Here is a 16,912-nt window from a genome sequence, read left to right as displayed (position 1 = left end):
AATTTTGACTTTAGTGACTTTATAATCCTTATAACAAATCCATTTTATTTGTTCAAAATACATTTGAGTTCATAATTAAATATAGAAATTGAGGGCAATAATCTTCCTTTGATTGTAAAAGAACGACAGAGAAGTGTTCAAGTGTAATTATCACATATAGTTCAGCTAAAAAAAAAACACAGCCGAATATATCAATTTGGGAGCAGACAGGATTCACATGTAGCGAACCTGTCCGCATCTTATCACAAATTCTGGGGCGAATGTGTTCTCCATATTTATAATTACAAAAGGGAACACTTGTGCAATATACCACACCCCTCTACCCTCTTGCAACCCTCACGGGTTGTCAACCAACCCGGAAAGACAAATCCAGGGTGATTTTTATCCTTCGACTCCAGTTTGGAGGAAAGGGTCTACGAAGCAGCGGTTTAAACCGCTGCTTCATAAATATCAGTTGCAGGCGCAAACAAGCCGATTGAGGACATTTTTCAATTTCTTACCCTTAAAGGGACAATACACTGTAAAATTGTTTTTATATGAATGTATTTTCAATGACTTGTTATACCAGCTGCAGAATATAACATTTATGAGAAATTGTATTTTTCGGTTTATTTGTGTATATGAAGTAGCTGCTTTTGTGCTTTTAAACCACAGATTATTACAATGGGTTGAGCTAAAGGTAATATCAGATCATTATGTTATCACTTTTATGTACACAGATTTGCTTCCTTATCTTATATTTGTTTGGAAAACCAAAGCTCAATAGTTAGAGAGAACAATGGAAAATTATAATTTTAATACTTAACTATCCTGCACCCCATTGACAGTATAATCTCTTCTGCTGGCTGTGTTTACTTAGGCTGTTCAATAGAATATTCTCCAGTATAGAAACTTTCAGTATAGGTTTGGATATCACAGGCTAAATCAGCTATTTCAAATGCCAAAACAGGGGTAAAGGAGCTACTTGTAAACAATTTGAAACACTCCAGCAGGTAAAATGAATCATAGGGAACAATTTAAAGGAGAGAACATTTTTGGGTGATCTGTCCCTTTAAGGACCCGGGCTATTTTTAAATGTCTGCGGTGTTTGTGTTTAGCTGTAATTTTCCTCTTACTCATTTACTGTACCCACACATATTATATACCGCTTTTCTCGCCATTAAATGGACTCTCAAAAGATACCATTATTTTCATCATATCTTATAATTTATTAAAAAAACACACTTTTTCTATCTTTGACCCCCAAAATCTGTTACACATCTACAACCACCAAAAAACACCCATGCTACATAGTTTTTAAATTTTGTCCTGAGTTTAGAAATACCCAATGTTTACATGTTCTTTGCTTTTTTTTGCAAGTTATAGGGCAATAAGTACAAGTAGCACTATGCTATTTCTAAACCATTTTTTTTTTTTTTTTTTTAAATTAGCGATAGTTACATTGGAACACTGATATCTGTCAGGAATCCCTGAATATCCCTTGACATGTACAGTATATATATATATTTTTAGTAGACAACCCAAAGTATTGATCTAGGCCCATTTTGGTATATTTCATGCCACCATTTCACCGCCAAATGGGATAAAATAAAAAAAAATTCACTTTTTCACAAACTTTTTCACAAACTTTAGGTTTCTCACTGGAATGATTTACAAACAGCTTATGCAATTATGGCACAAATGGTTGTAAATGCTTCTCTGGGATCCCCTTTGTTCAGAAATAGCAGACATATTTGGCTTTGGCGTTGCTTTTTGGTAATTAGAAGGCAGCTAAATGCCGCTGCTCAACACACGTGTATTGTGCCCAGCAGTGAAGGGGTTAATTAGGATATTTTTAGGGAGCTTGTAGGGTTAATTTTAGATTTAGTGTAGTGTAGTAGACAACCCAAAGTATTGATCTAGGCCCATTTTGGTATATTTCATGCCATCATTTCACCACCAAATGCGTTTAAATTTAAAAAAAAAGGTTAATTTTTTCACAATTTTAGGTTTCTCACTGTAATTATTTACAAACAGTTAGTGCAATCATGGCACAAATGGTTGTAAATGCTTCTCTGGGATCCCCTTTGTTCAGAAATAGCAGACATATATGGCTTTGGCATTGCTTTTGAGTAATTAGAAGGCCGCTAAATGCTGCTGTGCACCACATGTGTATTATGCCCAGCAGTGAAGGGGTTAATTAGGTAGCTTGTAGGGCGCTTGTAGGGTTAATTTAAGCTTTAGAATATAAATCAGCCTCCCACCTGACACATCCCACCCCCTTATCCCTCCCAAACAGCTCTCTTCCCTCCCTCACCCCACAATTGTCCACGCCATCTTGAGTACTGGCAGAAAGTCTGCCAGTACTAAAATTAAAGGCTTTTTTATTATTTTTTATTATTTTTATTTTTTTTAATATTTATAATGCCTTTTAGGATCTCCCCTTAGCCCCCAACCTCCCTGATCCCCCCAAACAGCTCTCTAACCCTCCCCCTCTACCTTATTAGCTGTCTGCCAATACCCAGTTGCCTATATAATTTAAAAAAATATATATTTTTTCTGTAGTGTAGCTTCCCCCCTCAATACCCTATCCCCTCAACACCCTACCCCCCAGATCCCTTTTCAAACAATTTCCCCTCTCCCCTTCCCCTCTCCCTCCTTTCCTTTCGTAAAATAACCATGCGGGCGCACGTGCGCTCCTGAGACCCGCCCCCCGCCTTCTTGCATGCTCATGGACACTTTACAGGATCCGGAGCACACACTGGCAATGGGCCCTCCAACCGCCTCCCTGCATTGGCTCCCATCCACCAACGATCGGCACCATCGTTTGCCGATGCAGAAAGGGCCACAGAGTGACCCTCTCTGCATCGACAACTCTGCAATTCTATTTCTGCAGTGCCTCACTCGTGGGGCATGCAGAAGTAGTGCAATCTCGCTATTTTGAGCGAGTTTGCGGCAGAGAGAAGCCCAGGACTGCAGTGACATACAGGGTAGGTTGTTGGTCCTTAAGGGCATAACGACCAACGTCATACAGGGTACGACGTTGGTCATTAAGGGGTTAAAGGGACACAATGCTCAAATGTTAAAACACTTGAAAGTGATGCAGCATAGTTGTAAAAAGCTGACTAGAAAATATCACCTGAACATCTCTATGTAAAAATGAAAGATATTTTACCTCAAAATGTCCTAAGTATTCACAACCCATTGTAAAGGACTTTAAGCAGCCAATCAGTATGCCTGTCCCAGGACTTGCAAGGGAGCATGCCTCATACACACTCATGTTATTTCTCTATTCAATTTAAGGATGTTTTCTATGAAATCTTATGAGATCACAGTAAAACAACTCATGACCTCAGCACTGCTGATACTGATTGGCTACTGTTCATTTCTTCCTTCTTTTTTTAAAAAACCTGCAGCTGGGCAGTAAACCTTGTCTGCCTGTTCTGAGGCCACAGACAGAAATCAACCCGATCAAATACAATCGGGTTGATTGACACCCCCTGCTAGCGGCCAATCTGGCCGCGAACCTGCAGGGGGCAGCATTGCACCAGCAGTTCACAAGAACTGCTGGTGCAATGATAAATGCTGACAGTGTATGCTGTTGACTGGATAGGTGAAAAAATAGAAACCTTTGTTGTGGCTAAATAGTAAGCACATACAGGGATGCCGGACCTACCCACTAGGACAAGAAACCAAATGTGTGCATATTAGGTAGTGCTAAAATATTAGCAATTTAGTTCACATGGTCACCTGCAAATACCACAGCAGTTCTCAAAGTAGTTATTATCTATGGAATTAATGTATTTTAATTTATCTACAAGCTATAGTTTTTTGGAATAATTATGTATTGGGTCTGCACCATAGTTTATTTATTTAAATATATTTTTTAAGTGGTTTATTATTTATTGACTATTACTCTCCATTTATACTTATACTAGTCCTAAAGCCCGTGTACATGGGCCAAAATCCCCATTCACTTGGATCCCCTTTCCCTCCTTCCCCTTCCTTGCCGCTATCAACTTTTTTTCTGTAGTGCAGCGGTCTCACCTGCTCCCGCCCCCCCCCCTGCCCCCCCCTTCTGCTGTCTGATCCTTCCTTATGGTCAGGTATATTTGTCCTTCTGCAGTCTCTACTGTGCATGCCTACATCGGACAAACATACTTGGCCATTTATAACATAGGATAATAGCTATTATTATTTATACTACAACAAAAATCACAGAGCATATTTTCAACAAAATTGTAGAAACTTTTCCACAAGTAACAAATTTTTTTCAATGTTTTATTATACCACATCATGTTTGTCTTAACCTGGAAGGTAACTTGCAGCATGTGTTGTCAGTATTTCTCTACCATTACTTAAAAAATATCTCATTTCCAAAGATTAAATTTAACAAACAAATTCACCGTAAAAAATGGAAACACATCTAAACAGAAAAAGAAAGAAATCTCTTATCAATCAAACTACACATCAGATAAAATGTTTTAATTCCTTTAGTGCCAGAGGAGTAATGTAATGCTTTTCCAATTATCCAGTAATGGAAGGATTAATATCCTTCATGTTTATGTTGACTTTTTCGACTAAACATGTCTGTATGGTATCATAACGTGAGCCGTGAACTAAGAATCATGGGTGATTGATACACAAGCTGGGTGGTTTAATGAGGGAATACAATGTGCATGCCCACAGCAAAACAAATTTAGTCATAACATTAAATGGTGTACACCTATTGTACTTAAACTGGAGGAAGCAGTGTGTCTATTTGATGAGCTCATGAACGTTTGCTGTTTATTGTTACTTACTTGGTAATATGATGACATCATCCCCAGGCAGCGGTATGCTGGAACTATATCCTCCCCAGTGTGTTTCAACTCCTTTCCAAGACTCTGGAGATGACCACTTGAAAACTGATTGAGGTTGAGAACTTGGCACTAGAAAAAAGAAATTCAACGCAAGATAATTTGAGATATTAATGGGTGAATTTGGTCCAGCTGTATCCTGTAATAACATATGTAGGAGGGCTTCTGTTTCTAATTGCTTATTCATTGGTTTATTCTGGATACCTTGCTCTAACTAAAGCAACATCATAAAAAAAAAATTTTTTAAATTTCAAACAATCGCTTTTTTTGCAAGTTTTAAACTTTTTTATTCAGATATTTAGATACCAGTACATGTATTGTGATCACTTGGGTGCAATAGCAATAAGCTACAAGTGAGCCTATTAGGTATTACAATCTTTTTAAATTAGTGTTTCAATTTAATTAGAAACTGAATTAAGTTACCTCTATTAATATGCTGCAAAAAGTTATTTTGTAATTAAATTAAAAACTGATTAAAGTTCTGTCTATTAATATGCTGCAGAACTACTTCAGTTCTGGAGAAAACTCATATTCAGTATCATGGAAAACAAGATATTATTTATTAAAAAAAACATAATTTATGCTTACCTGATAAATTTATTTATTTCCGGATATGGTGAGTCCACGAAATCATCAATTACTAGTGGAAATATCACTCCTGGCCAGCAGGAGGAGGCAAAGAGCACTACAGCAAAGCTGCTATATATGTCACTTCCCTTACCCATAATCCCCAGTCATTCATCCGAAGGAAAAATGGAAAAATAAGATAACACAAAAGTGTTGAGGTGTCTGAGGTTTTAGAAAAAATAACTGTCTTAAATAAAGGGTGGGCCATGGACTCACCATATCTGGAAAGAAAAAAATCTATCAGGTAAGCATAAATTATGTTTTCTTTCCTAAGATATGGTGAGTCCACAGAATCATCAATTACTAGTGGGAATCAATACCCAAGCTAGAGGACACAGATGATAAGGGAGGGACAAGACAGGTAGACCTAAACAGAAGGCACCACTGCCTGAAGAACCCTTCTACCAAAAGAAGCCTCAGCCGAGGCAAAAGTATCAAATTTATAAAACTTTGAAAAAGAATGCAAAGAGGACCAAGTTGCAGCCTTGCAAATCTGTTCCACAGAAGCTTCATTTTTCAACGCCCAGGAAGAATAAACAGCCCTCGTGGAATGAGCAGTGATTCTCTCAGGAGGCTGCTGTCCAGCAATCTCATAGGCCAAATGAATAATACTCCTTAGCCAAAGAGAATGAGAAGAAGTCGTAGCTTTCTGACCCTTGCGCTTCCCAGAAAAACAAACAAACAAAGCTGCTGAAAGTCCTTAGTTGCCTGAAGATAAAACTTAAATACACACGCAACATCTAGGTTGTGCAACAAACGCTCCTTAGGAGAAGAAGGATTAGGACACAAAGAAGCAACTGCAATCTCCTGATTAATATTCTTGTTTGAAACAACCTTAGGTAAGAAACCTAATTTAGTACGTAGAACCACCTTATCGGAATATAAAATAAGATATGGAGTATCAAACTGCAGAGCCGAGAGTTCCGAAACTCTCCGAGCAGAAGAAATAGCAACAAGAAACAAAACCTTCCAACATAACATCTTAATATTTAAGGAATGCATAGGTTCAAACGGAGCCCGCTGAAAACTCTAAGAACAAGGTTAAGACTCCAGGGAGGAGTAACAGGCTTAAACACAGGCCTGATCCTAACCAAGGCCTGACAAAAAGATTGCACGTCTGGTGCATCCACCAAACGCTTATGCAACAAAATGGACAATGCAGAAATCTGACCTTTTAGAGTACTAGCTGACAAACCCTTCTCCAGACCCTCCTGGCGAAAAGACAACATCCTAGGAATCCTGACTCTACTCCAAGAGTAGCCTCTGAGTTCACACCAATACAGATATTTACGCCATATCTTATAGTAAACCTTTCTTGTCACAGGCTTACGAGCCTGAATCATGGTCTCAATGACCAACTCTGAAAACTCACGCTTAAATAAAATTAAGCGTTCAATCTCCAAGCAGTCAGATTCAGAGAAACGAGATTTGGATGAAGAAAAGGACCCTGAAGTAGAATGTCCTTCCTCAGAGGAAGTCTCCAGGGAGGTAGAGACAACATTTTCCACTTGATCTGCATACCAGATCCTGCAAGGCCATGCCGGCACTATGAGAATAACCAACGTCCTCTCCTGCTTGATCCAAGCAATGACTCTTGGCAGGAGAGCGAACGGAGGAAATATGTATGCTAGACTGAAATTCCAAGGGACCGCCAGAGCATCTATCAAGAAAGCCTGTGGATCCCTTTACCTCGAGCCGTACCTCAGAAGCTTGGCATTCTGCCGAGAAGCCATGAGATCCATTTCTGGTTGCCCCCAATTGAGGATTAAACTGGAAAATACTTCCGGATGGAGTTCCCACTCACCCGGATGAAAGGTCTGTCGGCTCAGAAAATCCGCCTCCCGATTGTCCACTCCTGGGATGTGGATCTCAGAAAGACAACAGTTGTGAGACTCCACCCACTGGATTATCCGGGCCACCACTGTCATGGCCAAGGAACTCTGAGTTCCCCCCTGGTGGTTGATATCCGCCACCGATGTTATGTTGTCCGACTTGAACCTGATAAACCGGGCTAAGGCTACTAGGGGTGTGTATGGTGATACTAAAGTCAGACTCCACTGTGCTTCCCCAAATCTGATATGCTCCCAAAATCAGAAAAAGAAGGTCAAAAAGAAGGGTGGGTGGGGAACGCTTCAAAAGAGCTGTGAGTTGGACTATCTGATTAGTGTGCAAAGTATATAGTGTCAAAGAAATTTAGTGCAAAATTATATAAAATCTCTGTGACTGATGTGATGTCTATATTTATAACATAGGGGATATATCCTCAATTGTGATGTTAATATAAGGTGATTATGTGAAAATAAATGTGCATGTAAAAGGGATATGTATTCAGTACTAAAATGGTACTATAAATGTGTGTTCCAAAGAGTGTATTATATAAAAATTTGTGATGCGTCTGCAAGAGTTAAATCGGTATACCTGTCTACAACTTTCTGAAGCATTTCCAATTTACATTAGGCTAATTTTATCACTGTTTAATAGGACATTATAGCATCAGTCTTATAATTCATTCACATCCATGCATGCACGTATTTATATATACATAATTATCACCTCTATTTAGTGCATAGGACTGCATAGTATATATATGTGTGCACATAGACATCCCTTCTTCTCACACAATTAATGATATTTAAGGAATAAACATCAATCCTTTATTCATATTAATCTATGAAAAGCACAAATAATTTTTATTTTTTATTTCCCAGTTCAAATATTATTGTTTTTAGTTCAAATATTTTCATTTATTATAAAGTCTTTCATATGTATTGAAGATTGTTATACATAAGCATATCTGATATAAGTATCTTGAATTAATTAAACAACCCCTGGGAGGAGTCCCCCACACTCATGGGACTATAAAGGAGCCACAAGAACACACACGTCTTGATAAAGGTGCACATTCGGCGCTGAAACGCATAGATATTGACTTTCCAGTGTGAATACAATCGGCTCCAGCAAAGAAACACAGGACCGCAAAAGGAACACTCCCCCATGATCTGGCTATCCGATTTGGACCTCCGAGAACCACACGTCACTGACTACACATACGCCCGGGTAGGAAGGGTTTGCTGGGAAGTTTAAACGGCAAGACACCAACTGGAAATGGAGTTCACATAGGGGATATTACAACTATAAATACAACTGGGACAACAGAAACCAAACAGATAGATCTTACTATAGACAAAATAGAGGGAATTATACAACTAATTGGAGAAATAGGGAGCAGTATATAAATGATTGGGATAGAAGATCTAATTGGAGGAGACCCACATATAAAACAGATACCTACTTCCAAAAAAGAGATGATCAAAGATACTCTAACTATGAAGATTACAACCCTAACCATGGCAGACAAACATATCATACACATAACAATGACCATAGACATCACAACTATGAAGAAAGGAATTCTAATTACAATGGACATCAAAGAAAAAATAAAGGAACTGACAATTCATAAAGAAATATAGAACTAAAAAACAGATATGACATATTAGAAACAGTAAATGAAAATACAAACCAAAATAATAATTTTTTAGAGATAAGACAAGAACACCCATCCACATCCAAAACTATCCAACTAGAGAATCGAGAGAGATTAAATAAAGAACAAGAACATATTTTAGCAAAGGGATTATCCTTTGCTCCAACCACAAGATTAAATAAATGTAATACCTTGATTAATGCAAATCAATTTATACGTAAATTAACTCTGAAAAGACAATTTTTGAAAAATCCCCAAGATAGACAAACGCAAACGGTTAAAACAGAATATATACATACGTCACTTAAACCCAAATCCCAATACTATCCATTACAAGATAAAGGTAAACACATTGAGATGTTTGAGAAGTTAATAAAGGAATATATACAAAAATGTGAAATCAATAAAAGAAAACCATCAAATCTAACTAAGAAAGAAAAATCCACTTTGAAAGAACTTAAAGGGCCACTGTAAGTAAATATTTTCTATGCCTGTTACTAACTAACTACCCCAAATACGCTTTTTATCTATAGCATTTCATTAACATATCTCTACTGTATATCAGAAATCTTGTCTGCATTTAAACACAAAGTTATTGGTTTAAGTATTTTGCTGAAAATAGTGGGCAGGATAACGTGACATCATCGGCGAATAAAATATATAACTTTTAGAACGTTATGAAACTTCGTTTTGGAGAAAATATAGGTCAGTAGGTTTTAATTAATGTTTATTAACTTTAATATGTTAGTTGTTTAGCTTAAAAATTATAACGGAAAGTAATCCTTTAAGGACGATCCAACAATAGCAATAAAGCAAGCAGACAAACGAGGAGGGTTTGTAGTATTAAACACTAAGGACTACATAATAGAAGCTAATAGAATATTAGGAGATACAGAAACCTATAAGAAACTATCATTTAATCTGATCCAAAAACAAATAAAACAATTTGAAAGCATTTTAAATAAAGCAAAAACAGCAGAAATAATTAACAATCAAGAATACCAATTTATTAATATCATATACCCTAAAACTCCAGTTTTTTTACTACCTCCCCAAAATACATAAAACATTAGATCACCCACCAGGACGTCCTATAATTTCAGGGATAGATGCCTTAACCTCAAACATGTCACAATATGTAGATACATTCTTACAGAAATATGTACACAATTTACCGTCATATTTAAAGGACACAACAGATTTTCTTAATACAATAACAAATATATCATGGCAAAATGACTATACACTCGTCACTTGTGACTTGAATTCATTATATACAAATACACAACATGAACTAGGAATCAAAGCCTCAGAACACTTCTTGAATTTAGACTATGAAATGAAAACACCACAAATCAATTTTAGAATGCATACAATTTATTTTAGAAAATAACTACTTTAATTTTAACAAAACATTCTATTTACAACTAAAAGGGACTGCTATGGGCACGAGGTTTGCACCCAGTTATGCAAATCTGTTTATGGGGAGGTTTGAAGAAGAACATATTCTACACTCCCCATGGGGTGCAAACCTTGTGCTATATAGGAGATTCATAGATGACATATTTCTGATTTGGAAAGGAGACCAAGAACTACTCAATATATTTCTTGAAGATCTCAATTGTAATACTTGGGGAATTGATTTTACTTATGAACACAGCAAGGAATCTATACACTTTTTAGACGTTAAAATAAACATAATCAACAATAGAATTATCACTGAGACATATTTCAAACCCACTGACACCAACAGCTATATACACCCGGACAGCTGCCATTTAGAACAATGGATCAAGAATATACCCAAAGGTCAATTCTATAGAATAAGAAAAAACTGCTCAGAAGATAATACTTTCTATGAACAAGCCAATATACTAGAAAAGAGATTTCAAGATAGAGGGTATAAAGAAAATATAATCAAGGAAGTAAAAATACAAGCTATGCAAAAAGATCAGAGAACAGAATTACTACAATATACGAGAAAAGATGTCAGTAAAAATTTACATCAAAAAATATCCTTTATAACAGAATACAATGAGGATCATAAAATCATAAAAAGGATCCTAGAGAAGCACTGTCATATCATTAGAAAAGATCCACTCCTATCAGATATTTTAGACCAACATCCAAATGTAATATATAGGAAAACGAAAAATTTAAAAAGCATATTAGCACCCAGCCAGTTCAATAAAACTACAAAATCAAAAGAACAGAATCTATTAGGCAATAAATTACATGTTTTTTTCCATGCACTAGCTGTAAAGCTTGCAAATTTGGTAAAAAAGACAAAGAAGTTACATCCTCAAATAACAATTTCAAATACCCCATAAAAGATACAATTAGATGTTCAGACATAAACATCATTTATTTAATACAATGCCAATGTAAATTACAGTATCTAGGACAAACAAGTCGACCACTACACGACAGAATAAGAGAACACCTCTCTAATATAAAACTGTAAACATTTACTTTCCAAACACTTTACAGAAGTACACCAGAAGAAACCAATAGGATTCAAACACTGGGGCATAAAAAAAGTTTTGAACAATAGAGGAGGTGATATGGAGAAAATCCTAGCTACTTAAAGAGGCAGAACTAATATTCAAATTTAACACACTGACCCCAAATGGCCTCAATGCTGAACTCAACTTAAATCCATTCATCTAGAATAATAAATAAAATAATAGTATTGAGTCAGACTATTATAAATAGTGTACATATGTAATAAATACATAACTTCTTTAGGTTTTCTCACTAGTAATTCAGTTCTCACATTTACTAAACACACTAACATACACACATAAATCTTCCACTTTGGCAGTTATTAATAGCAATATACTATCGAAATATGGGGAGTCATAAAAACTTATAACCCATATGTTCTCTTTCTTTTCACATCCCATATATACCTGTCTACAACTTTCTGAAGCATTTCCAATATACATTAGGCTAATTTTATCACTGTTTAATAGGACATTATAGTATCAGTCTTATAATTCATTCACATCCATGCATGCACGTATTTATATATACATAATTATCACCTCTATTTAGTGCATAGGACTGCATAGTATATATATGTGTGCACATAGACATCCCTTCTTCTCACACAATTAATGATATTTAAGGAATAAACATCAATCCTTTATTCGTATTAATCTATGAAAAGCACAAATAATTTTTATTTTTTATTTCCCAGTTCAAATATTATTGTTTTTAGTTCAAATATTTTCATTTATTATAAAGTCTTTCATATGTATTGAAGATTGTTATACGTAAGCATATCTGATATAAGTATCTTGAATCAATTAAACAACGCCTGGGAGGAGTCCCCCACACTCATGGGACTATAAAGGAGCCACAAGACCACACAAGATCATACAGTCTTGATAAAGGCGCACATTCGGCGCTGAACCGCGTAGATATCGACTTTCCAGTGTGAATACTATCGGCTCCAGCAAAGAAACACAGGACCGCGAAAGGAACACTCCCCCCACGATCCGGCTATCCGATTGGACTTCCATGAACCACACGTCACTGACTACACATACGCCCAGGTAGGAAGGGTTTGCTGGGAAGTTTGAACAGCAACACGCCGACTGGAAATGGAGTTCACACCTTGCCACTTCTAAACACAGAGGCAACCTTCCCATAACCCTACATCACGTCAGAGGAGGTAATGGATATCGGTAATCCGGGTAGGGGGAGCACCACTACAGTCTTTGTTTCATGTCTCAATTTCATTTGCTCTGATAACAGAGAATTTTTCACAAATACCATCGTGGATACAGTTTTTTATAGTTGTGGCCACAACTTACTACCTTTTATTTTTAAGACCGTCATAGATCAATCCTTTAATTAATACAACTTGCCATCCTGCACAGGAACTTTTTTGCGATACATTTCTAATACATACAGCTGCTACTGGTTGCAACTTTCCTTATATGTATCAACTACTTATATTGCAACAACTTAAATATTGTAACAGCTCGAATACAACAGTAGATATCGTAACAAGTCTTTATTGTAAATTTCTTAAAATGTAAATTGCTAATTGTAATAAGTTTTTAATGTAAATTGCTAATTTTTATATAGTAAAATTTATTTTTTAACACTATATTGCCTCAGTTTATATCTTAAACGCAGTAACTTATTAGTTATATTAGCTATATATGCTACACATGTGCACTACATAGTACATCATTAAGGGCTCACAGAATTAAGAGCAAAAAAAAAATGTTGGCACCGATTTAACTCTTGCAGACGCATCATGAATTTTTATATAATACACTCTTTGGGACACACATTTATAGTACCATTTTAGTACTGAATACATTTCCCTTTTACATGCACATTTATTTTCACGTAATCACCTTATATTAACATCACAATTGAGGATATATCCCCTATGTTATAAATATAGACATCACATCAGTCACAGAAATTTTATATAATTTTGCACTAAATTTCCTTGGCACTATATACTTTGCACAATAATCAGATAGTCCAACTCACAGCTCTTTTGGAGCGCTCCCCACCCACCCTTCTTTTTAAACCGGGCTAAGGCTAACTTAGGCCAGGCCAGTAGATCATTGAAAATCACTCTCAGTTCCAGAATGTTTATAGGGAAGAACTGACTCCTCCCGAGTCCAAAGACCCTGAGTCTTTAGTGACCCCCAAATTGCTCCCCAACCTAGAAGGCTGGAATCCTTGGTCACGATCACCCAGGAAGGTCTGCGAAAGCAAGTTCCCTGTGAGAGGTGTTCCTCCTGAGATACAATTTACATGACCTACGGGTCTGGGACATCTCGTATCCAAGCCTGAGCAAATTGAGAAAGCCTGCCCCCTACTAGATCCGTTCCTGGATCGGGGGCCGACCCTTCACGCTGACTTGGAGTCAGCCAAATGTTTCTTAGATTGTTTCCCCTTGTTCCAAGACTGACTAGACCTCCAGGAAGACTTGGATAGTTCCTGCTTGGAAGAGGAAGTGGAGGGTTTACCTCTAAAGTTACAAAAGGAATGAAAATTACTCTGACTCCCTTTCTGCTTATTCTTCTTATCTTGAGGAAGAAAAGATTCCTTTCCTCCTGTGATATCTGAAATAATTTCAGCCAAACCAGGCCCAAACAAGGTCTTACCCTTGTAGGGAATAGCCAATAACTTAGATCTAGAAGAAACTTCTGCAGAACAGGATTTTAACCAAAGGGCTCTGCGAGCTAGGACCGCAAAACCAGACATTTTTGCTCCTAGTTTAATGACCTGTAAGGAGGCATCCGTTAGTAAAGGAATTGGCTAACTTTAGAGTCTTAATCCTGTCCTGGATTTTCTCAAGAGGAGTATCTGTCTGAATAAAATCAGATAAGGCATCAAACCAGTAGGCTGCAGCACTGGTAACAGTAGCAATACAGACGGCAGGCTGCCATTGAAGACCTTGGTGAACATACATTTTCTTTAATAATGCCTCCAATTTCTTATTCATTGGATCCTTAAAGGAACAACTATCCTCTATGGAAATAGTGGTCCTCTTAGCCAAAGTGGAAATAGCTCCTTCCACCTTAGGAACCGTTTGCCACGACTCCCTAATAGAGTCAGCTATAGGAAGCATTTTCTTAAAAATAGGAGATGGAGAAAAAAGAATACCAGGTCTCTCCCACTCCCTTGCAATAATCTCAGAAGCACGGTCTGGAACAGGAAATACCTCCACTGCAGAGGAACATCAAAATACTTATTCAGCTTACTAGACTTCTTAGGGTTAACAACAATAGTAGTATCAGAGTCATCCAAGGTAGCCAAAACCTCCTTAAGTAACAGCGGAGGTGTTCCAACTTAAATCTGAAGGACACAACTTCAGCATCAGTAGAAGGAATTATACTGCCTGAATCCGAGATTTCACCTTCAGATGCACCCAAAGAATCTTCATCCTCAGACTACTGAGAGGAAATACTTTGATTAGCCACTTCAAGATCAGAAACCTTATTTACTGTTTCTTTAAATTTCCTTTTGCGTTTTCCCTGCAGCATAGGAAAAGCAGATAGCGCCTCAGATACCGCAGAGGATACCTGGGCAGCAATATCTTGCAAAGTAACCCCAGACGGAGCATGAGAGGAAACGCAGGGCACTGCATGTGCATATGAATAGGATTGGGACACTTGAGGAGACAGCTGCAGCACATCTGAAACAGGAGGCTCCTGAAAAGCATCCACCTTAGCTAATGATGGCTCAGGGTCAGGGTTCATAGAAACATAGAAACATAGAATTTGACGGTAGATAAGAACCAAAAATGCCCATCAAGTCTACCCATATTACATGTTACTTTTTCCTTAGGATAGCCTTATGCATGTCCCAGACATTTTTAAATTCCTTTACAGTCTTTGTGTTTACCACCTCAAATGGAAGTTTATTCCATGAATCCACCACCCTTTCTGTAAAAAAATGCTTCCTCAAATTTCTCCTGAATCTACTACCCTCTAACTTTAGATTGTGACCCCTTGTTTTGGCATTTATTTTTTTGTGAAAAATGCTTTCAGCTTCTATTTTATTAAGTCCCTTCATATATTTGAAGGTTTCTATCATGTCACCTCTTTCCCTTCTATCCTCTAAACTATACATATTTAGATCATAGAGTCTTTCTTTGTATGTTTTATATTTTAGACCATGTACCATTTTAGTAGCCCTCCTTTGGACAGCTTCTAGTTTATTTATATCTGCCTGAAGATATGGTCTCCAGAACTGTACACAGTATTCCATATTTGGTCTAACTAATGATCTGTAAAGTGGCATAAGAACCTTGCTATTTCTGCTACTAAAACCTCTTCCAATGTAACCAAGCATTTGACTGGCCTTGCTGGCTGCACTGCGGCATTGTGTACCAAATTTTAAATCATCTGAAATAATAATTCCCAAATCCCTTTCTTCTTTAATTACAGTCAGTAATGTACCATTGAGACTATAATTGGCCTTTGGGTTTTTGGATCCTGTATGCATAATTTTGCTCTTGGTAATATTAAATTTCAGATCCCATTTATTTGACCAGTCCTCTAGTTTATTAATATCACAGTTCATTTGATCAACTCCTCCTGGAACATCTACCCTGTTACAAATTTTTGTATCATCAGCAAACAAGCAAACCTTCCCCTTAAGCCCACTTCCAATATCACTTATGAACATGTTAAACAAAACAGGCCCAAGAACTGACCCTTGGGGAACACCACTAGTAACTGATGCCTCATTTGAATGTACTCCATTAATTGAAACCCTCTGTCGTCTATCTTTAAGCCAGCATTCTACCCACTTAACAATCTTAGCATCTATTCCAAGGCAATACATTTTGTGAATAAGTTTGTTGTGTGGGACAGTGTCAAATGCTTTGCTAAAGTCTAGATATGCAACATCTATGGCTCCTCCCTGGTCTATTATTTTAGTTACATGGTCAAAGAAATCAATTAGATTAGTCAGGCATGATCTTCCAGCAGTGAAACCATGCTGTCCTTTGTCTTCTAAGTTGTTTGTCTGAATGAAAGATACAAGTCTTTCCTTTAAAAGAGTTTCCATTAATTTCCCTGCAATTGAGGTCAAACTGACTGGCCTATAGTTAGCAGAATCTTCCCTACTACCCTTTTTATGAAGAGGGACTACATTGGCAATTTTCCAGTCTTTTGGAACAACTCCTGTTAGAAGTGACTGATTAAATAAATCAGCTAATGGAGTAGCTATTATGGATCGAAGTTCTTTTAGAACTCTTGGATGAATATTATCTGGACCCACAGCCTTATTAACTTTTATTTTTGATAAAGCCCTTGAAACCTCTTCCTCTGTAAAAAGAAAAGTACTACTCACATTATTATTTACAGTAACATCCCTTAATAGAATCTCACTATCTTTACCATCTGTTGTAAAGACTGAACAAAAGTAATAATTTAAACAGTTTGCTATTTGTTTATCTTCTTCCAATACTCTA

At 36.9% G+C, this 16,912-nt stretch overlaps 1 protein-coding gene across 1 annotated transcript in view; it reads right to left on the bottom strand.

Annotated features, from left to right (window-relative positions):
• PKHD1 (PKHD1 ciliary IPT domain containing fibrocystin/polyductin) overlaps positions 1–16,912 on the bottom strand; it is a 1,710,134-nt gene that overhangs the window by 519,213 nt on the left and 1,174,009 nt on the right. Inside the window, exon 52 of the mRNA XM_053709557.1 lies at positions 4,782–4,910. Coding sequence (XP_053565532.1) covers positions 4,782–4,910 — 129 coding nt within the window. The remainder of the gene's footprint in view (positions 1–4,781; positions 4,911–16,912) is intronic.

The sequence above is a fragment of the Bombina bombina genome, chromosome 4 (assembly GCF_027579735.1).
Source record: "Bombina bombina isolate aBomBom1 chromosome 4, aBomBom1.pri, whole genome shotgun sequence".
Classification (NCBI taxonomy): Eukaryota; Metazoa; Chordata; class Amphibia; order Anura; family Bombinatoridae; genus Bombina; species Bombina bombina.
Note: the sequence above shows the minus strand (reverse complement) of the source record. Positions and strands in the feature narration are given on the sequence as shown.